General features: G+C 40.4%; 1 protein-coding gene across 3 annotated transcripts in view; it reads left to right on the top strand.

The window, feature by feature from the left end:
* The first annotated feature begins 239 nt into the window (after positions 1–239).
* sept9b (septin 9b) overlaps positions 240–24,080 on the top strand; it is a 70,542-nt gene continuing 46,701 nt past the window's right edge. Inside the window, exon 1 of one of the 3 annotated variants that reach the window (XM_040024651.1) lies at positions 240–282. In XM_040024651.1, coding sequence (XP_039880585.1) covers positions 255–282 — 28 coding nt within the window. In that variant the 5' untranslated portion in view covers positions 240–254. Of the gene's footprint in view, positions 283–15,253; positions 15,381–21,439; positions 21,638–24,080 lie in introns of those variants that run through there. The other 2 variants (XM_040024652.1, XM_040024650.1) reach the window with 2 other exon arrangements.

The raw sequence follows: 24,080 nt of genomic DNA, 5'->3' as shown, positions 1-24,080 counted from the left end.
GGTCTTGCGGTCTCGAGATTCTCAACATCCCACTAAAGTGCACATCATTGAGGCATATCTGCATCAGCGCTGCCTGCAGTCACACAGTGTCGTCACGCACTCAGCTTTCTGCACAAGAACAAGTGCGGGGAAACTGAGGCAACAAAGTCAACTCCAGTGTCTTTGGTCGACGTGGTGAGAAGGACGACCGACAGTTGCAGCTTCTCTGCTTTTACTGACGAATACCTGAAGTGCACCAGCAGGAAACGCAGAGCATGAAGAAAGCTCAAAATTCGGGTACAGGTGAGTCACGAAAAAGCATCCTTTGAAATATCACGTGCACTAAACTCTTCAAAAAGTAATTACAAGAGTGATTTTTGTGTGTAATTAATGGCACAGACTGGGAAAAAAAAGATTTATTATATACTTTTAAAGTTTTGCATATTGTAATACTGCAGTCAAGTACTTAAACGTACATTTTTGATATATCTTAGACAATTGTAGCTTTTTTTGTAGGTCTTACATCTTAAATTCTATAGATCCAGGTTATCTTTTTTATAGTTCTTCAACTTCTGAAACTCTGACTTGGGATTTACCACATCTGTTGTTCTGGGCCAATCTGTTTTGTGGCTGAGGTAGCAGCACTCAGGGGAGCACCTCAGGGTCTCCTGGCCTTTACAGTCTGATGTGCATCATCTGTCCTTCCCAGTCTGACCTTCTGAATGGATGGAATGGACCCTTCAGGCTGAGCTGCCTTCCTGGACTCACTGCTGTCTGTGTGTCTGCGTCTGCGTTAACAATCATTTCTGACGTTTGCTTGCGCATGATGTCAGACTACATGGTTTTGTGTAGCCTATACGTGGGACCCTGCCTTGTAAGTGCATGGCACAACATAGTCTATGCGTGTTATACAACATGTCTCTGGCCTTGCTCAAGCCCCATCTGTGTGTTCACTCTCCTTTAACATTGGGAACTCAGGATGGGCTCTGGGGGGAAAAATAACATGCTCTAGATTAAACACGAAAATATGTGGCACAAGCTGATGCTGTTGGGGCTTGTGTTGAAAATGGGAGACAAGGTCCACACTGTAAGTGCTTGGACACTTAACGCTTCAGGCTCTGAAAATAAGCAAATTGAAATAAAACAATAGCCAGAACTTTATTTCTGTCTATGTGTTTACATTGATAAGGAAAGAAATGCATTGAGGAGTCTTCCAACTTCACAGGGCTCAATAATAAATTAGTGCTTGACTGTTTAGGGAATAAAGTTGTGGGAAAAGTGCATATGGATCTATTCATGGCTACACCTGCACTGACACAGTATTACTATACAATCACATTCAGTGATTACTGTGACTGTGTTATATTTAACAGCTTGTGGTTCCACTAGCTTAGTATATGGTGAGACTACTGAAGAGGCGGGCAGAAATAAACAGTGTCCAGTGTTTTTTCAAACACTTACCAGAGAAAACAGCCCAGGAGGATTATCACTGCTGAGTGAATAACGCAAACATTTTATCTCAAAGGTCTCCGTACACTTTGATCATTAGAGTGTCTAGTCTGCTCTCCCTCCAGAAGAAAGAAAACCCATAAGACCTGGCAGCCACACTCACCCCTTTTTAGCTCAAAGCTTGTAACTCCAGCATTTTTTTTCACGCAGCATCATGACCTTAAGGTGTCAAATTTTCTCCCAGGCTAGAGCATTCATGGCTGAACTGAGAGAGAATCCAATTAGTAGTATTGAAAATACATTTCCCCTAATAAATATGCTTTAACGGGAAGTTTTTTGGTCTTTCTCCTTTTGCATATCTTTTTTGCAAAGTTTTAGTTGAAGTGTAACATTACTGGGAGTGCAGATGTGTGAAGTTGTGCGGATGTATTCTGGAGTGTAGCTATGATCTGGTGCATTAGTTCAAACAGCCTAAGATAACAGACCATTGATGTGTAAAATCTTTCATTTTTCGTAATTACTTTATACATACCTTCAAAGCTAAGGTTAAAAAGTCCCACTGAATACGCCTGAAAAATGCCAATGCTTTCAGAAAGAGCAACTTTTGGGAAGTGTCGGAAGGTTCTCTCATTTTCCCGGTACCTGATGCTGAATTTTATACTCTTAAGTGGGACTGTTGTGTTGTCCCTGGTCAGGTCACATATAAGATTATGTTATGTTGTTCTGATTTATTAAAGTCCGGTAAGACTAACAGTCTGTTGGGCTTGTTGAACTGGATGTGCACATGTTGTTCTGTAGTTTCATGTAATGTAAACCTCAATGAACAGTGAGATCCAGCGGAGTCAAAGAAGCACTGTTGTCTTTTTTCTCTTGCTCTTCCTACGCATGAGAGATCCCAGTCAGCTGTGATATATATTGTCATGCTTTTTGAAAACAGCCTAAGCTTGAGTGGACTTTTTTTTTTTTAATGGTGGGTTTTTGCTGAGGGCTGGTTGTGTGTATTTGCTCGACTTGAATAGAAGATTTCACAGAAAAATGCAATGAAGCAGGAGATGTCGACTTGTGGACGAAATACAGGACACTGAAAAATGTGCAGCTGATAATTAATTTCACATTGCACACATGTTTTTATAGGAATTTTGTTTTGTCTCTCAAAATCTCTACTGCAGTGCTTTGAAGTTGATATATCAAAGGACACTGCAATGGGCACAGCTTTATTTTGAGTACACAGTCCTACCTTTTCTTATATTATAAGGAAATGGCAAATTATTAATGAGTCAACTTCTCTGCAGTGCACCAGCCCGATGATGGCCAGGATTTAGCCTGCTGGATTACATGTAGTGGGAGGCATGGCCCACTCACTACAATATACAGTAGAGTGAGCTGATTTTTGTTAGTACACGCTATACTTCTCATGTGAGTATTTGTATACCAGCAGTCAGACGTTTAGCAAATGTTTATTAAATGTAACTGTCATGTTAAAATGTTATTTTCCTTAATAATTTTGTACATAATACAATTTAAGACAGAAGTACTGTCATTGATCAGAATACCTTTCTGTAAATATAATTGGCCTCTATTAAGTCAGTACAGACAAACAGTTATTAATATAATGTTTTGTTTTTTATTTGTCAGCAACCTAAAACTATTGATAAAGAATGGGGAACTTCCATCTATCCATGAGAACAGGTTGGATTTTGGACATTAAGACTGGATCTAAAGATTAATGAGCTTTAACAGCACAGTTAACATAAAAATAATAATGCGAAAGCATTTTAAACAGACATTATTAACACGTTTACATTTAAATACACATTAACTGCACAGCCTAATTGTTTCTGGAGATGAAGGACCCTGGAATGTACTTCTTACCTTTTTTGTTCACTAGCGATCTCTTGGTGTTAAATATATTATCTCTCCCTGCTGGTAATGCAACTTCTGCATGTGTGTCCATTTCACGCTTTGGAAAAGCAAAGCGTGAAATCTAAACATGTCACTTGCACATGGTAACAATAGATTTTCAACATCACGGTCTTTACCCACTGTTATGGTGATTGTACCACTAGCTAGCTGCTCGCTCCCTTTAGCTTATAGATATTGCTCAGAAGAGAAAATAGTTCCTACGTTAACAGTGCTCTAAGGTTTGCAATTTTTTTTAAAGTAACTGGGTAAAAAAAAGTAACAACAATAATAAATTGGATGGATGGACAGATGATTTTTGAAGGAATGCTTCTGCATCTTTCAGATGTTTTTATTTTTTGGCTTGAGCAATGCATGACAAATATCATCTGATTTCATATTATTAAAGGAAATGCAGACACTTAATCTCTCCAAAAACTGGACAACTCACACCAAAAAACACTAGTTGGATATTTGATCATAGGGTGATGTGGCCCTACTGATCTAACAGGGCACTGTAAAAATCAGCAAAGATGAATTTTGTGACGGTTGGCTGTAGCACTATTGAGTCTAACTGATTTCTTTCTGATCCATCACACTTTAAATTCCACATCATGCAGCCTCCCACTAAACCACACCAGTAGGTCCCCTAGAGAAAGAGCAGATGAGGGAAGTCAATGCAGCTCTTTATTTCTTCCTAACAATGGCTCTTTAGTGACAGCTAAGCTAGATTCCCTTCAGTCTGAGTCACATATTGGCCTGGACTGCATTCACTACTTCTCCCTGTGATAATAAGGCCGCCTTTGGAGACTTTGGTATTCATCGGTATGCGTCTGTTTAATTCACTACCTTAGAGTCAGGCTGCCAAGTTTTCCAGTTCATATAATCCTTATCACTTTAAAACCCCTGCTTGAGCGTTTGGCTGCTTTTATCAGTCTTCTTTCATGACTGCCATGTACAAAAGCTCAGTTTTATCCCTTAGTGGCGCTCTGAGATAGAAGTTACTCAGCCAAGGTTTTACTCACTGAAAGGTCTGGACTTTTTCCTTCAGATATTAGCCTAAAGCGTTCCCACCTACTGCAGAAAGTGTCATTTGGTTTTGCTCCGTCTCTTGAGGTTTTACATCTCACTTCGCCTCTCTTAATATCTGTAAGTCACATCTGAATAAAGTTAGCTCTCAGCTCAGGAAACCTGAGCCATTCCTAAACAATGCACAGCCTACGTGTTAAAAGCGGATCTCGCTCTTTGTTGCTGATGAATAACCTGATATACCCTTGCATATACCCTTGTGCTTAAGTGTACACGCATGGACACAGACGCACACATGCAAGTATGACATCATTTGCCACTGTGTCAGAGTTTAGCTATAAATAGAGAAGGCGGACGATGACGTTTCAGCTTAACAAAGCCCCCCGTGAATAACATAAGGATGAAAACAGGCCATGTCACTCCTGCTTATCATGATGAGCAGCCAGCCAGTCGTGAAAAATGTTGCTGCATGTTCATTAAAGAAACACCTGATGTTACAAGCAGATGTCATTAGTTAAAGCATGGGATGATCATAATGACGGCATCCACTGTCCCTTTACATGGTTATTATTCGTGTATTACAGGGACATTTTTTTACAGTGAGAAAATGTTTCCTCTGAGGTATCAGACAAAATTCCAATGATATAAGGTATCCGTGTCAAAATATTAGCCTGACCCCTTTCACAAAGTAAAAAGACAGAAAGGCATGAATGATGAGTTGTGGAGGATGATCAGTGACCACTTACAATCATCCATTTTTGGCCAGTATCTTTATTTACATCAAACTGAGATGCAGTTTCCATGAACATAAAGTTGAAATCATGTCAGCTCACTTATTGAGCTGCAGAATAACAGAATGCAGTTGCAGTTGGCCAACAAGCAGCTGCTCTCAGTCCAGTCCGGTGCTTAACGGTGCTTTTATTTATTGTGGTCCTGGTCTTTGGAACAAGCTGCCTACAGACCTGAGATCAATTATAACTGTGGATATATATTTAAAAACAGACTCAAAACCTTTTTATTCACCCAGGCTTACACAATAGGTCCCATTCTTTTGTTTTATTTTGTTGCGTTCACTGCTTTATGGCGTGGTAACCTACACATGTTTTTATGTTTTTAATCTTCTTGAGTTTATTTGATTTGAGGCTTTTCTGTGTGATGTTTGTATTTTCTTCGCTTCTCTGCATGGCTTCTATTGAGTTACTTCAGCTTCCTTCCGTTGTCTAAATGCATCCATTGGATTAAACTAATTGGTGTGGCCGATTAATGGTATGCCACAGGTGTGAATGACTGTCTGTCTAATGTTGTATTGCCCTGCAACACAGTGACAACCTGTCCAGAGTGTACCCCACTTCTTTCCCTATGACAGCTACAATAGGCTCCAGCTAGCCTTTGACCCTCAATTGGGTAAACTGAGGAAAACGGATGACCAATAAATTCTACCTTTATTATGTGAAAATGATAACATAATAATTTGCTCAAGATCGTCATTCTCATGAAGATCTTGTATCACTTCTTGCTACTGTAGCTGCCATTACTACAATTATAGGTATTATTTGTGACTGTTGTGATTATGTACTTAAATAAAATGAAATTCCAGCACAGATTGTTAAATGTGTTTAAAAACAGCAACTCCATTACGTCTTTCTCCCACTGCAGACCACTTGTGAATTTTTTTTTGGGTCACAGTAATTTAATAATAACTGAAGTCACTCTTATCCAAAAGTCGCACTGTAACAGTATCTGCCTCTAAAATCCAGCATGACTTGGGGTCTGTTAAAAATCTCACTAATCTTTTTTTTTTTTCTCATCTCTTTAGAAAAGTCAGAAAAATGTTAATGAATTCTCTTTAACCTCGGCTCTGTGCAACACACAGCTTATGTAATTGAAACTCTGTCTTCTTGCATTTATTTGGGACGTACTTCTTTGCCAATCTCCACATGAACACCGCAGAGCTCATGTGTCAGGCACTCGCTCTGTGTGCATCTGTGTGCATGTGCCTATGTGTATCTTTGCCTGTGTGTGATGAGTATGTGCGTGTGCTGTCTGGGTCCGAGTTGTGGATTTAGACATCAGGAGCTTGGCATGCTGATTACAGAGGTCTGAAGCCACAGGGAACCACAGGAACTCTCCTCTCTTTCTCCCTCCTTTTTCTTTCCAGCATTATCCCTCCATCAGTTCAGGCTAATTTGTAGAGATGGAGGTGAAAGCAGGAGGCCTGGGGCTTATGTGGCAGGATTCTGTGCCTTATGATAATCAGCCAAATCGCATAGCTTTGCTCCTCTCATCCGTGCTGTCTAAGCTTACCTTAGTCATTTACCTAATGCGCAGTTAACCACTGTGGACTGTAAGTTTATAATGCACAATGAGGTATATTACACACTGTAGCAAATGTAGCATTGCTGACAGACTGTTATTGTTAGAGCCTAACAAATCTCATATGGATTTGGGACGTCAGTATTTCAGGCTGTTTTTATTCTGGCTTCTGTGATAATCAGAACTCAAAATGAGCTTTTTAGAAAACAAGAAGTCCTGCACGGTTAATAACGATGCACAGCGGCTTCGGCTACTGTCTGCAGCATCTACTTAGTGTCCAAATATTTATCAGTTGCTGCAACAGACGCCTTATTTCCTGCAAGGGATCAAGAACTTTTAGGATATCCCATTTTATGCAGACTGCTGCCAGCCCACTATCACATCTAATGATTACCTTATGGTGAATAGGAAATAGCCAGCAGTGTTACCACAACCATGCTGGGATGGACAGACATGCAGACTGCACTACTAGCACTTTTACAGCCTCCGACAGTCCAAATGACCTGAGAATGGGATTTAAATTGTCAGAGAACTGGGAGAGAGGAGCCTGTGTGAGTTATAGCTTAAAGGAATGGGCTTTCCTGTGAACTGGATTTGGCTGGATGGACCGTGTGAGCGTGTTTCGCTGTGTGTAAGTGTGTGTCATGGATTGGTTCACTTTCTGGTTCTCACAGAGGATTGCTTGAGTGCATCTCAACAAGGATGTACCAGCTGCTGAGTCAACATCAGTAATTACTTCAGCTATGTGTTTTGTACTGCTAATATTATGAGCTGTGAAACATCTTCTCGGGCGGAGCCTTAACTGTCTTGAGATATTGGATGGCTTGCTTTGTAATTATTTATAGACCTCGGAGATACTCAAGGGATGAATCCCACTAAATCTTGGAACCCCCTTGAACTTGTATTTAGCGTCACCACAAGTTCTGTTTAGGTTCATAAACACGCTAACATGCTTCAGTAAGCTGGTGATCATGGTAGACATTATACCTGCAGCACTGCTATATTTAATCACAGCCTCACTGTGCCGCTGGTGTGACTGCAAGCTGCTCTTACTTCCAGGCGGTGAGTGGTTTATGCCACGGCTGTTCCACTTTGTTGCCTTCAGTGGCCTCTAATGCATCTACAAACACTTTTCAGGTCAATCTGTTGCCTTTTCCTTCGTATAATCTCACCAATACAGAGGGTTGCGGTTTAAATAACAGGAAATACTTAGCAATACGACATGATTAATAGCGACTTTGCTGACTTATGGCATCGTCATTAGATCGGGAACTGCTCCGTTTCTCTTCTGTTTGTTTTTATGTGTTGTTTCTATAGTTTCCATTGCTGTTCATTCTGTGATTGTGTCGGTCGCACAATGAGCAGTGGGAGCTTGTTGAAAAAGCGGAACCATCTTAAACTCCCAATTTAACACACAGAGCTGTGCACACTCACAAGAGTGCAGGCCATGTGGCTAGCCATAGTGGTTCTCATATCAGTAACACATCTGAGATTTATTTGTTTTTATCACTTTAGGTCATATTTGTTGTGTTAAATTAATTTACATCCAAGTCAATTATGACCTGTTTATTCTTCTTGCGTTTTTTTAATATGATGAAAAGCATGCATAAAAACATGTAACGACTCCATCATGATTGGATTATTACCACAAAATAAACTCAAATTTTGTTCTTTACCCACAGGAGCTCTAAACATTGTGACTTGCATGTTTTAAAAAGGCGGTTTACAGTTTCTCGTGGCTGATTTCTTAACATGGAATAAGACTGAGAAATGGAGCCCGTAGGTGTTTGTATTGCAGATTCGGTCGTGGTTTGAGACCTCTAGTTGCTGCTATATTTTTTCTCATGTTTTCAGTCTTTCGCACTAACATTTTGTAAATCTTTCTTTTGAACAACCCCAAATGTCGAAGTGGCTACATGGAAATCTCAAAGGGGGTTTCCCCACAGAGATTTATATGGTTCATATAAATGAAATGTTTACAATACTTAGACAGTCGTTTATTCTTTTTATTGAATCCAGCCTGACTTGATTCACTTAAGCCAACAGATCAGCAGTTCAAAATCTGCATGATGATGAATGGGAAGCGGGCTGGGTTGTTCAGCTTCCATACATACCTGACATGTATTATTTCAAACATATCTGATGCATTGAATAGAAAAAAAACTTCACCCAGTAGATTGTCTGCAGGGCCGTGCAGCTGGGCCGGGAGTCTACGATCTAAAAACCTGGGATAAGATCTTCTCCCGTTCTTTCTTTTTCTAATTCCCAGATTGCTGTAACGATGAGCTCTCACGGTCTAAAAGTGTCTGAATAGCTCCTGGGCTTTTTGTGATTTGGTGACTTGGAAGGTGGATTGTTATTTTTAGTTCAGTACTGTAGCGTCTGAGTTCTTTTCTGTTTACAAAAATGCATTTCCCAAGGTTTGTGTGAGCACATGGGCCCAGTTCTAAATTTGGCTTGTGTAGATGAGTGATGTGAAGTGTTGTGTCTTCCCTGTACATGCCCCAGGTTGTGTGTGTAGGCTGGAGCAGCAGAAGCAGCAGGGGACGTAAATGAGGAGGACAGTGCCTTTCTCTCTCTCTCTGTGTGTGTGTCTCACTGTGTGTGTGTGTGGTGCAGATGCAGCAGGGGGAAGATGAGTGCTGCGTAGCTCTGTGGTGAGGTCATCAGACTGTGGCTAACAGCACCACATCACTTTTTGTTATTATTGTTTTTTTTTTAGCTCTCCACCATCTCCTGAGTGCAGATGGGATTCTTGAATACTGAACATTTGGAGAAAAGAGAGGATTTGAGCGAGCTGTGCACGTGTGTGTGTGTGTATGTGTGTGCAGTTAGGCATGTCACTGTCTCTGTTATTACATATGAATATATGTGTTTGCACTGCAGCGTGAATGCGCAGCATAAATTGCAATGTGTTTCTGTATGTCTGCCTGTGTTTTGACAGGTGCTTGTCTGTTTACTTGAAGCCAGATTTATTCTTACGTGTAAATGAGGTGTAACAGCAGAGATTTATTTCTTTAATCTGGAATCCATACTTATAAAGTTTGCTCTGGCTAAAGTGCACTTTCTCTTAAATGTAACAGAATTCATGGTCACATGAAGATCACAAACATGATGACTGGTTATTGTGGGCTGAGTTTGTTTTCTCCTACATGACTCTAAAGACACCAAACAAGTTCAAGACAGACTCAGTTAGCCAATCAGAAGCCAATCTCCCCTGGAAGGCTCGTCCGTGCGAACATCATCACTCTCACAAGTAAATTAACAATGTAAATATGATAATTTGGCCTTTTAATAATCATCACATGTAAAGTAAATATGTGACATCTAAAGGTAATAATTCACTTTAGTTTGTAGCACAAGTGTTAGCAGGAACATTCATAATGGCTTTCTTGTTCTGTCCCTGTTAACCATGCCATTGTTACACTGACCAACCGCGCACAATGCCAAGACCCTGAAACTCAAGCAGCCAAATTAAATCCAACCATCATTCATTTCATTTTAAACTGTTCTCCCCCATCTCCCAGTAAAAATATCTTCCCATGAAAGCACAATGTTTGTAGATTTTCTTTTTACAACTCTTGCATTGCAGCGGCTGTATAACTAGCTGAAAATAAACACTCAACTATAAATCAGTTTTAATTTGCCAAGTTTAGTTTTGTCTGTAGAGTGTGCAGTCTGGGTGTAGATCCATCTAAAAGGTGTTTTTCACTCCTGAAGACACAAGAGAGCTTTCAGCTCTCACCTTTTCTCCTCTCTTTCCCCTCAATTTGCCTCTTTCACCGCTTCCCCTGCTCGCTCCTCCTCTTCTCATTTCATCTTTTATCTTCTACTCGCTGTTTCTTTCTCCTTCATTGTGCATCGCTGCCCTGCAGGCATCCCTTTAGTGTTGGCTTACATGCTGGTGAGCTTTTTTGCCCGACTGTTATATAACTAAATTTAGCATGTTTGAGTCACGTTTTGCCCATAGGTCGGGCTATGCAGTGACGGCTTACATTAATGTGCACCCCAAGGCTCTCCATCCACTCTTAGTCAATGTGTGATAACCTTGCGTTCATCTGGACAGGGTGGGTGGGGGTTGAGCTTGTCGCACATGAGTGAACGAGCGCACGTGCCTTTCTGTCTCATGACCATCTGCCTTATTGGGTGAAATTGTAGGCTACATGCTGAATAGTGTTTGTGTATTTATGTCAATGAAATGACTTAAATTCATAACAGAGGCACATACAGATAATAGAGGCTGATCGTGTGTGTGTGTGTGTGTGTGTGTGTGTGTGTGTGTGTGTGTGTGTGTGTGTGTGTGTGTGTGTGTGTGTGTGTGTGATAGGAGGGTATCTCTCCAGCAGGTGATGGAGAGGTGTTGAAAGGTATGAATGAGGGAGGCCTCTGTCTGTCTCTGTCTGTCCCCCAAACTGTCTGATTTATGTCTTTTACAAGCTCAAAGAAACAAATTTCCCATAAACTACGCACAAATTTTGTTTTGCAGCACCCAAAATAAAGTCTTTTGGTCTGTCACATACATCTAAAATGTTTGGGTTTTGCTATACAAAAGAGATTCTTTCTAGGACCAAGGCCAGTTTACTATGTATAGTTAAACAGAAGGCATATGCAAGAGAAACGAGGCCATAAATGTCATGTTTATTCACTGGGAACATGAATTCTCTCAAAACTAACACAGTTAAACCCCTTTTTATGAGCTGTTTGAAGCTAATAATGTCCCTCTTTTAACTTGTAATTTACATTCAAGCAGAAAAAGAACATTTAAATAAATAAAGCTGAAAGGTCAGTGTCACTTTAAATAAAGATCCAAAGCACTGCTGCGAGTAATCTTCCAGCAACACTTCCCCAAACTAGGTTATGTGAGATAATTAGGAAAAGAAATGGTAATTAAACTCATAAATAAAATGATAAAATATCTGAAATGTTATTTTGGGTGTTTTTTTAATCTTTGTTTTCACTTTCATATTAAATAAGTAAACTAAGTCATGGAATGTCTATTTATCCTTAAGTTATAATAATCTTTACTAACCCTAGCTCCTGCATCCACATCATCGGCACCATTTAAAGGATGTTTCCATGTAAATGTGCACATTCCTGTGTACTAATAGATACCTGCACACACAAATCAGAGAAGAAGAGTGAGACATATATAACAGGGAGAGAGTGCAAGAAAGATGATTCTGGAGCATAACTTGTCTCCATCCAAAAACAAAAGAAAACAAAAGTAGCTCTTAATGTCAAACGTGGCATTTTAACACATTTTACAGCATCAAAAACTACATTTCTGTTGTGTTATATGTGAGTGAGTCAACAAATGCACAAGCACATGTTGTGTGTTTGGTGTGTGTGTGTGTGTGTGTGTGGGGGTTCTGACCTTGTGATTAACTGCAGCTTTGTAAGTCTGGAAAATCATCGTGGGGCAGAAAGAGCCAGTGGCCAAAACAGACATATCTCTATTTTTAAACGCACACTTTTGTCACAACATCCACTTCCTGCTTGCCATATGGATTCAACGCCAGGACGCTCACTCACAATTTGTCTGTGTTTTTATTCCGATTTGGGGTTTAAAAGGTCTCCTCCATCAGAATTTTATCATCATCTAAACTCACCAGACGGGTGGAATTCAGAGCTGCGGTAATTGTTCTCAGCCCTTGAAAAAATGGCTGATCTGAGGCAGACTTTCCAAGGTAAAAACATTGCAATTTATAAATGCATATGGATGTTTAGAAATATAAATGGAAATCTTAATTACAACCAACTTATGAGACATAAGATTTTACCAGAATCTTCGGTCAGGTGTTTGTATTTAAAGCCCTTTGTGCGCTATAATCCATGTGTTTTTATTTTTAAAATAGTTATTTTGTTTTATTAACCTTGTTAATGATATATAAAATGATTGTTTTTAATTCTAGGTATTATTAAAACTTTAATTATTGCAATTAGCCACAGAGCCTCCCTGGAGCTAAAGCTACTTAAATCCTCACATCGCACCTACACTTGAATATCCCTAATCTGTTTCTTCTGCTCTGCTTCTCCTCACTTCCCTTTTGCAGATGTCAAATGATGGCCCCCGGGACTACAGAAGAGTGGAAGCTGTGTATTTTTTTGTATGTTAGTGGCGCTTCCTGTTTTAATCAGGATGATCCACCCCTCTACCATTTGTGTTCATTTCATGTGGAAAAGCGTGTTGAAAAATGTGAAATAATGGGAATAATCTTTCCCTTACTAGCCCTGAAATTTGAAACACAGACAAAGCAAAACAAACATTTGGTTACAAAAGACTGAAGATGAAAGTGCTCTGGTAAAAGTGCACTCCAAATAGAGAAAATCTTCTCATCATTACAGGAAATACAGTACTGTGCAACGGCGCCAGACAAAAGGAGCCAGACCTGGCTGTAATTTTTTTTAAAGTTGTCTTCTGCAATAATTCTCAAGGTTTTATGAATGTTTTTCTTTGGACATTGGCTGCTTTTTCACTCACTTTCAGTCCATTCTTTGACCATTTTAATGTGTTTTGTTAGTTCAGCCACTTAACGCTCACCTAAAAATCATCTAAGCATAAAAAGGCATCTAACTCAAGAGATGAACCGGTGTTATATTTATTCATAACCCATTTTAATTACATCTTTAGGCACTTTCTTACTATACTGATTGTCACTGTACTTCTTTTGTTTCTTGCTATATTGTTATTTGTTATATTTGTTGTAATGACCTGGCAGGACCTGAGAAATATATCTGACTCATCAGAAATGAGGGTGACTGTCCAGAAGTAAACATGGTGAAGGCTCTGTCGTGGTTTGGGTTCTGCATTGAGATCTTGTCAAAATTGATGGACTGAAAACATTTTGATCTACCATGCAGTACCATCAGGAAAGCTTGGGACTGTAAGCAGCTTCATTTGTTAGCATTACAGTGATCCCAAACTCACTGCCAATGCAGTGAATACATACCTGAATAGAAAAACACACAATGGAACTCTTTCAGTCGTGAACTTGTGTTCCAAGACCCAAGAGCTCAACTTCGTTGCGGCAGTGTACGATCATCTTGACAAAGTACAGAGCAAAAGGCAGCCAACCTCCAAAGAAGAGCTCTGAATGCCCTTCAAGAAGCCCGAAGAACTATTCCTGAAGACTGTTTAAAGAAATTACAACAAATCCTGTCTAAGAGAGTTCAGGCTGTGTTTGAAGAATGGAGGTGGTCATACCAAATATTGAATTTCAAGCTCATTACAATTGTATAAACTCTCTCTTTGCCTTGCATACTTTCCATTATGTTTGCACATGTTTCAGTAAATCGCTGCACGTATTTCCCATTTTCCTAACAAAATATAAAGAGAAGAAGAGCGGCTCAAGACTTTTGGACAGTAATCCTTACAGGTTATTTGACCACTTTGTCCAAGGTCTGAATAAAGAGAGATGTTGTCTATCCGCTTGTTTTCATGTATTTTTTTGTGGGTGATACAAAGACTGTTTTAGGTTTATGCTTTCTGCTGACGTTAGCTTTGCAATTTAAAGAAGGGATGTTCCTTCTAAGAAAGAGGAAGTGAGTCGTTGCATGTTAGTCTATTACTCCTCATTCTTTCCCAGACACAAAAACAAAGATGGATGCGTATGAGTTTGTTTTGCCAAGAGAGCAGCTCCCTAAGTGGCCCTTGACCTTGTTGAGCAGCAAGCAGAGGGTCAGGCATGATGTGTGAAGTATGTGTGCATGCTGCTCTGGAGCACCAGTGATTTCTGCTGCTAAATCTGGTTTTGGTTTCACAGAACAATTATGCTTTCAGACTGTGAAAAATGTTGTCATTTCCTAAATGCTGAGCTGAAAGACACAGACACAGAGGTCAACAAGCTTGTTGGTGGAGATCTTGTAATGACGATTATTAGCAAGTTGCAAAGAAGCCTCATTGAGAGGCTCCTCATTCATGAGTGCCAGGACTGAAGTGTTTTTAGATTAGGTTGGATGAGAAATCTCTTTAATCCACTTAGAGACTCATCTGTGGTCTGAAATGTTGGCCTTGGTGAATGTAGGGTTTGTATATCCTGATAGCATAATTAGTATAGCAATGATGACATGGAAACATGTAGTGTGTGTTCTTGGAGTAGTTCAGGGAGTCCTTGTGGACTGTTAAGAGCATTTCTCTTGAAATAAGCGAGTTTATTTTCACATGAGGACCTATGGCCAAGTGGGCTGAAGTTCTATTTCAAAGAGATAATACAGCCTCAGTGTCACGGGAGCAGGCGAGATAAAGAGAAAGGAGGACTCGTTTCAGTATCATGGGGATAATATAAAACACTGGAAAAAGAAAAGTGGAGGGAGAAAAAAGGCGACAGTGAAAAAGTGTCCGCTTATGATAAAAGTCTGTGAAATATGTGTGTAGGAGAGAAAATCAAGAAAGAGAGAAAGAAAAGAAAGCAAGAAAGAGGGACTCCATATGACTCGCACATGGCTGTGGTTGTCTGTTCTGTTCACTTGTTATTCTGACAGACTGAAGACATTAAAACTTGGAGGAAGTAAGAGCAAGGGAGACGGAGGGAGGAAGAGGAGGGAGGAGAGAGGGAGGGTTGGAAGAGGGGGACAGGGTGACTAAGTCAGGAGAAAGGGGAAGTCTTCAAGCAGAAAAAAGAGAGGGAAGGAAAGAGAGGAGAGAAAAGCGAGAGGGTTGCATGTGGCTATCTGAGGTAGCCATTGAGTTATGGAGCGAGACAGAATAGCTGGTAAGTTCAACGTTTTGTTCAGCGTAGCTTCTTTTCTTTTGGTTAGACTTCAGATGGAAGCAGCTTCTTAGCAGTACGGCAGCATTCAGCTATAGCCACCCCACTTGCGTTTGCATTGCTTGATCTGTTGCGGTGGGAGCCGCTGCTTAGAGCCCTGTGTCTGTGTGTGTTTGTGTGTCTGTGTGTGTTTGTGTGTGCGCGTCCGTCTACAGGTCAACTTTAACCTTCTGATCTACGTCTCATAGATGTTGCATGAGCTACAAACCTTCAACTTTTCTTCTTTGTTTATCATTGATTGAATGCACAGCCACAGGTACAGTAGGCTGTAAAGTGCTCAGACTATTTCTATCAGCTCTCGCACACAAAGAGCCAGTGAGTAAATCTCATGTGATGAGCTGTCAAATATGACTTCCCAGAAAGATAAATCTTCCAGTTGCTGCTGAACTGAAGCTACCAGCTTTGGGTACAGTTGATCCACATACACAGTCCATCAGTAGATAGACAGAGCTGAGTCTTCTTGCTGTCATCACAGCATTTTAAGATGCACAGCCTAGTTGTCAGATTAGTTCTAGCTGGCACATGCAGTTTATTTTAAATTGAGGGGGATAGGAAGCAGAGCTAATATGAGATTCCTGCTAATATGATTTAGCTCTGGAAAGAAAACTCTTTAAACTTTCTTGCATCTGCTGCTACTTAGTTCTCTTCTATTCTATACTCTTTTTAAATGTATATATTTGCTAAATCTCTAATCTGACTTATTGAGCTTTTTTTTAATAATTAAATCCTGGCATCAAGATGAGCAACAGTCTCTTTAAATCAGGTGTTTGAGCTCAGTGAGTGGCATTATGCATAGACACACATGGCACACCTATCTTTGTTTCCACTTGATGGCACTGTTGCAGTGTCATTTTATCTCCTGCACTGTAGTCACCATTTCTCTCAGTTTGTGAAACTTCCCTTGTGGATGATTCATATTTTACAGATGAAGTGATTCTTATGGGAGGTTGATGAATTTAGTAAAGACTGTCACAATAACTGGGAGGCGGTCACGGGTGGTGTATTCGAGATATGTGACAGAGCATTGTTTTGCCAACAAGAAAGCATTGTAGTTAGATATGACTTCACCCTGGTCCATGCAAGACTTCCTCTTATTTAAGGAAGTCTTGCATGGCTGTTTCCTGGTTTTCCGTCTGTGCTGTATGGTTTAGTTTGGACCTGTTGTCTTGACAGCTGCCCCAGCCCTTACACCACCCATCGCTGATCCTCTCAGCCTCTGTTTTGTAAATGGTAAGAGCTAAGACTGTGATTGCTTAAAAGTGCAAAAATAATTCTTGTGTGGATTTGTAACACAACCATCTTGTTCCTTTTCTTCATCTGTTTGGGATTGAAGTAATATGTTCAATATGAGATGTCATCTACCATGGCTGTCCTGTATGGTGAACACATTGACTTGTTAGAATTACTTTGAAAATACAACTAAAGGAAAATAAATCAAAGCCTACGACTTGACATAAGAGATGTGTCAAGTTGCTTTATGTGTTAGCATTTAAACTGGAAGGAAATAGCCATCATGACTGTTGCGATTACATTAATTGCAGTATTTTGTGGCCTGTTTAGAATCAAATGACAATAATTCAGTAGATGTAAAAAGGATATTAAATAGGACGGTTAAAGCCCTCTTTGATAGTTTTAAAAAGACAAGTTGATACACTTCCTTTGGGAAATAAGGCAAATAAACATCTCCTCACATTTGTTAAGATCAAGAAGTTTCATCAAGTTCTTGTCTCGACACGTCTTAGTGTGATGCATTATATAAACTCTAAACACAAAGTTAGTCTGGTCAGGTTTTGTTAACACAGTGATGACCCAGCAAATTCGTCCAAAGCTCAGACTGTGCAATGCTCAGTAGAGTCCAAGCTGCATCTCAGACTCTGCAGGCCTCAGTTAGCATGTTAAATGTTAAAGTTCATGACAGTACAGTTAGAAAAAGACCGAACAAGTATGACTTGTTTGGAAGGGTTCCCAGGAGAAAGCCTCTTCTCACTAAGAAGATCAGGAAAGCACAGCTTGGGGTTTGGAAAGTTGCTACTGAACAAACCACACTACTTGTGTTCTTCTGAGAAGTGGAGATGTCTGGCCACAGTGCACAGCCCCATGTTTGGTAAAAACCAAACATAGCATATCAGCACAAACACCTCATACCAATTGTCAAGCACAGTGGTGGAAGAGCGATGATTTGAGCTTATTTTGCAGCCACGGGATCAGGGTGCCTTACAGTCAGTGAGTCGACCATAAGACCACATTGGTCCGACAGATAAAGCTTAGGTCATACAACAGGCCAATGATCCCAAGCACAAATCTACAACAGAATGGCTGAAAAAGTATTGAAAAATTGAGGTGTTGCTATGGCCCTGTCAAATTCCAGACATCAGCGTGATAGAAATGCTGTGGTGGGACCTTAAGAGAGCTGTGCATAAATAAATACTTGAAACTTCAATGAACTGAAGGAACACTGTAAAGAAGAGCGGGCCAGAGTTCTTCCACAATGATGTAAGAGATTGATAAAGTTGTACAGAAAAGGATTACTTCAACTTATATCTGCTAAACGAGCTTCTACAGGCTACTGAATCATGGGATGTGCTTTTTCCCTCTGTTTTCAAAAGACTGTATCTATCATTAAAAATGCAGTCCACTTTGTTTGCAACTTTTTGGTTTATGTGAATACGACATTTGCTTTTCTCCTCGAAGTTATTATATTCTAAAAATGCATCTTAGATGTCTAATTATGTTTGTGGCTATTTATATTCGTAAACATCAGCACGCAACGTTTAGCATTATTTTTTAATTTTAGCCTTCAGATGAATCTGAGCACACAGTCTGCAACTTCTGTCTTTAATTAACTGTTCACTCTTTTAGCACATGCATATGGGGTTGTAGAAGTGCTGTTGTGGTGTATCCACTCTGAGAGCTGTATACCCTCACCCTAAAAGACACGTGCACATAACCTCACCCACATCCACAAATACACATGAACCCAGAGTTGAAGGAAATCAAGGAAATCACTCAGCTCACCATGTTCCATAAAAAAAGGTGTACAGGACATCCTCTACGAGTGAACGCCTCGCAGTTCTCCTCCCGCTGCTCTCCCAGTATCTCACCTCATATTGTTTCTTTTATTATTACTTAGTAATGATAAATGAGGGAGCCATGAAAACAGTGCATAGAGTAAAGGAAACTGATAGGGAAGCCCCACCTTCACTCCTCCTGAGAGAGGATTTCTGACAGGTGATGTTATTCAACATGATGGAAACATGGGTTATTATAAGGGTGAGAAAACAGAGATAAACAAACTCCTCTGAAAAGTTCATTCGGGTGCGAACAACTGTACAATAGTGGTAAAGTGTCAAAATATGAACAAAGCGATAGCTGTGTATGGGGAACTTGTGGGAACATTTCATGGACAAAATACTCAGGCTTGCTTTTCATCCCTCATAATGTATGTCTCACCCAAAAACTTAGGAGGCCAATTACTTACACAGGGACTAGCATCCAAGTCTGCAGACCACGACAGCCTCCTGCCACTATAAATTGTCCACGCAAATTTTAAGCCAATTTATCTTACTACGATGGAGACAACATGAATCATTTTATGTTCTCAATAGTTTTTCCAGTGAACAGTCATAGTTAAAGCAAGGCCTTATGTGCCAGTGCTACCCTAGGTGACTGCAAAATGTGCAACTTTGATCCAGGCCTAATGTCAAATCTATATAGAAAACAAAGTGATTAAATTACTTCTTTTTCCTAAGAGTATCTGTGATTTTGCTATGTTAGAAATGCTCTACATCTCCAACACTTCAAAGTAAAAATTGTATTTGTGTTCTTTGATGCATTGATTATAATATAAATGTGCAATTAAATGCAATGTCTCTGGAAAATCCCATCAAGGTGATCTCAGCGTGAATCATTAAATCCCATTCAAACCCCGCTCGTGAAAACATTAAACTGCTCTGGGAATAACGCATTGCTTAAAGGGTTGAACACTCGCGCACAGGTAAAAGACACAAAGCAAACAGTTCTGGTGTCTTTCACTGCCAAAGAGACAGGACGCTGAATGATTCGGGCTCGGTTTATTACAGAGCTCTTTCAGGGGCACAGACCCACAGACACTCACAAACAAACCTGCGCCTGCAGTTACAGTCAGTTTACACAAAGGCACATTTTCATGTAATGTTACTCACAGATTTGTCACTCCAGATGTCACTCTGGATTTTTGAGCTCATGCTGTTGCCCTGCCTGGATTGTGTATCCATGTTTGGATAAATACACACAAGCTTAAATGAGGTGTGTGTTTCACAAGGCCGTGTGTCCTTTAGTGCAACTGCTACAGAATCATGTTGCATATTGTCCACAGTGCAGCACAAAATCTACAGTCAGCATACAGAGAGAGCCCACACACACACACACACACACACACACACTAATATACATAATAAAGACCTGAACACACAGCTTAATCATTACTTTGCTCTGTCCTTTATTAAGGTGGACTTAAAGCTCAACACGTGAAAATAAATGTTAATATTTTACTATTGGATTTGGAATACACTGCATGTGCTGTGCTCTGTTTTTTGTCCTGAGACACCTTCACAGCAGTTGTATGAAGTAATGACACTGCACCACAAACACACAGTGTTATTCTGTGTTACTGTTGACCTCTCGGGTGTTAGAGTTAGGGGCCACTGGGTGGGCTTGGCACCCAGTGCACCTTAAAATGAAGCTTTTCATTCAGATAGGATTCCGCGAATGCTTCTTAAAAGCTATAAATGTGCCACGCAACACTTAAGCCTCTTTGTCCATTCTTGTGGTGAAAGACGCCATTTAATTTGTGATATTTAATGTGTGACACTGAAGTAGGAAATACCAGCTTCCTGTGGTTTATTCTTTAGTTTTGGGTTTCCCTTCAATGCCAGTCGGGAATCATCTGCTACATTAATGCTTATGACCGCTACCATTAGTGTGGAAACTGTAAAACTAACCCAGGATCAGAGTGTATTTGCCACAATTCTCATTTGCAGTCATTCCTGTCTCCAAACAGGAAGTTGTGATAAGCTGCTCACTCATGACCAATCATCAATTATCGTGATAGCATCACTGCTGCGTTGACTCCGCAGTAGATTCCCGCATAAGAAATCCAGTAGGACGTCCCACAGGGAGACAGTGGAAGTGGTTAAGTAAACGCATGGCTAACTTTGATATTTCACCACTTTGGGTTGTTTTGTCAGCACCTTTTCAACACGATTTCTCTATCGCTACAAAGATCAGTCACCAAATTGGTTAGAGCAGCCTCAAGGACGAGCAATGTAACCATATCTACCACATCAAAAAGCAGGCTTTTCATCAGTGCCACTGCCAGCAGAAGTGCAGTAGTGCTATATTACCTGTGTCCACGGAGCCTGAATTCCCATGTTTCTCCTGATAACACAGTCACACAAGGCGGGCTGGTGCACAAATCACTTGCTGATTGCCCTGAGGCGCCATTGTATATCCCTAATGTCAACTTTCTCCAGGAAGTCTCTCAGGTTTTCGTGTCACAGGAAAGCAGCTACTCCTGAAGTGACTGCACTCTAATTAACATGTCAGCCAGTTTTAGAGGTTGTTTACCCAAAACTGAAACCTCAAAGGCTCACTTTAACTGTAGTCCCGCTCTAGCTGTGCCAGAATGAAGGTATTCTTTATGAAGGTGATCATAACAGCCACAGTTGTAACAAAGATGTCTGATCTGAGTTTAATTTGGTTTTTGACATGCTGCTCTCAGAGCTGTTCAGAGGCTGACTGAGGAAATCAGACCTCAGGTTGGTTGGTTGGTTGGAAAGGGTCTCAGAGTGACGTCTGTTGTCTACATGAGTGTGCATGTATGAGTGTGTGGGGGGCAGGGGAAACACACGTACACAGGACATTTGGGAGAAGGGTGGGTGTGTAACTACAGGGAGGAGGAGAAGGGAGGAGGCTTGCCTTTTCTCTCTCTCTCTGAAGTCTGAATGCAGCAACATAGAGAAGTTGGTGGGAAGTCAGAGAGAAACAGCTGATACTTTAAGAGAAACTTGTGGGCTCCGACTTGTTTCACACTGATTCTATTTTTGAGTTTGTTCAAAAGCAACAAACTTTCTTTAGAAGTTGAAAGAAAAGGTTTCTGCCTGAAAAAATGTCTGATTCTGGAGTCAACCCACACTTGGAGGGAATTATTTCAGATTTTGAAGGTTTGTTATGTATTTTTCTGCATTTCTTTCACTCCATCTGTAAGACATTTTCATTGGCTAAAGGCTAATATTGATCAATAGGTGGTGTTAATGTACGTTGTGCTTTTCTTAGTTTCAAATATGTTTCTGTGGGCGGGGGCACTTGTGCATGTATTTTAAAAAACAAAACAAAAAAACATAGTGCTGGATGGATGCTAGCTTCCTGTACCTTTTGTCTGTTATTGATTATACTGAGGTTACAGCAATAACAGAAAGAAACGCAGTATTGAGACGACACAATACCATCACCGGAAAGCCTTCAGCTGTAAACAGTGAAAGGGAGACAGTGAAAACCTCAGCAGTAAGAACTAACATCTGTCTAACCCCTCATAAAAAAACTCACAACTCTGTCTCTGTTTGTCAAGCCAGTGTGGAACTAGCACTGATTGCCTTTGTCCTCCTTTTCCTCTGCTATTCTGTCTTTCTTCCTTCCTCCTTGCTTGTTTCTTTCCTGTTCCTCCTCCTGTCAGTTCCTACAGCTGCTGTTTGGTCTGATGCTTACCGTCAGACGTCATGGGCTGGTGCTGACTTCTGTATCCTTGAGATTGACCAGATTATTGAAATTACACTTGTGTTTGGATTGTTTAAGTAAAGCAACTTCTACCCAGTAATCTGGTTTACGGTGATTTGATACAGCTTTGATGCAGTTAAGCTGTAGACGGGGATAATATCCATAGATTCAAAAAATATAAGGCGATATAACTGTTTCATGCTTATTGTGTGTTGTGTCCCGGCACTCTTTCAGAGGTATTTACATATGAGCTTGTTTTGGTCACATTCAGCTAAGGATTTTTTTCTTTAAAACACTTTTTCAATTATATAAGAAAAGTCTCATCCACTGAATTGAATGCACCGATGCAGAAATTAGACAGACACTGGCAGCAGATGCTTTGCATTGGGGCCTCTGTGGATTAGGCTTGTTAGGACGCATCCCATGGATGCTTGATCAGATTGGGATCTGTGGAGTTTGGAGGATGGGTCAAGCCTGGGTGTTTCTCGTTTCCCTTCTTGAGCCTTTTTTGCTGTTTCACAAGCTGCATTCTCTTGCTGAGACCACTGCCTCTGAGGAGTGTCATTACCATGGCGGGGTGTGCTAGGTCTGTAACAGCTTTTAGATTGATGAAACGCCTCAAAGTAACATCCAGATGAATGTGTACTTTGCATTGGTGGTTTTAATGTTGTGGCCATTCAATGTGTTATTACACTGACTACATTTTCCATTCAGGGTAGAGAAAGGTGCACAGCAAACACTTGACTGAGTAAATCCCCATTTTACCCCACATCATTATGCTTTACAGTGCATTGCACTCCACTATATTTCACCTTGAGGAGGAAATGGGTACCGAAAGGAAAAGGCAATTTAATTGGTGAACACACTGAAGATGTAATAATTCCTCTTCGGATAGACCCAATAATGGAATATGGGTGACTGAAACCTCCATAGAAACGACACACTGAAATAATATTATGACTTTCTGAAAGGAAGAGAACGTATCTGTCTAACCTTAGGAACAAGTCCATATTTATATATTCACAGAGACGTTTGAACAGTGGGCCTCTCATGTTTCTTCCAGCCTAAACAGAGCCAAGACATTTAGGCACATTATCTGCTTACAGGTGCAACATTTTTGTCCCGCGTGGCATGCATAGACAGTGAGGAAATTAACATTGAAACGAACAGAGTGTCTGTGTGTGGCACATTTTCCAAACTTGGCAGAGAGGCAAGTGTGTTATTAAGTTGGTACGAGTGGATTATGTGCATATATGCAACACATTCTTTACTGTTCTCTGTGGTCCTGTTCATTCTGAGGCAGACATGTTACAGTGCAGGTGGTAAGTTATTGCTAATATGCCAGTTAGATAGAGCAGAGATTTCTTTAAGTATTGTATGCATGGATTCTCTGACCTGCAAGGAATTCGATTCCAGCCCCTTGTTAGTGAATCTGCGTTTGCTGCTTGTGACATCATCACACCCAGAGGCTAGAGATACAGCTGACAGCGCTGGATCGTCACATCCTTTATCTGTTAGTTTACTGGCAGATTCAGTGCACCTCCTTCGTTTAAAGAATTCCTTTTTTTTTTGCTGAGGCATCTTCTAATGTGTGTTGTGTGATTCATCTTGCAAAAAGTTCTTCATTTGAACATCATCATTTCTACTTTGAGGTCACTAAGCTCCGGTGAATCACATGTTTAATCTGCATTTTGTCAACCACTTTCTCTCCCTCTCACTCCCTTTATATCAGGACTTTAAGCCCAATCAGTTTGTTATCTGTTGGTAAGTGGAATGCAACAACTTTCTTTATACCTTCACTGATCACTGATGTAAATCTGTTTATTCATGTGGAATACAGTTAACCAGTGGATGATCAAAGTACAAGAATAAGGATTTATCTCTCAGGTTACA

The sequence above is a fragment of the Simochromis diagramma genome, unplaced genomic scaffold (assembly GCF_900408965.1).
Source record: "Simochromis diagramma unplaced genomic scaffold, fSimDia1.1 OVJJ01000302.1, whole genome shotgun sequence".
Lineage (NCBI taxonomy): Eukaryota > Metazoa > Chordata > Actinopteri > Cichliformes > Cichlidae > Simochromis > Simochromis diagramma.
The sequence above is the reverse complement of the archived record's forward strand: the minus strand, read 5'-3'. Positions and strand labels throughout refer to the sequence as shown.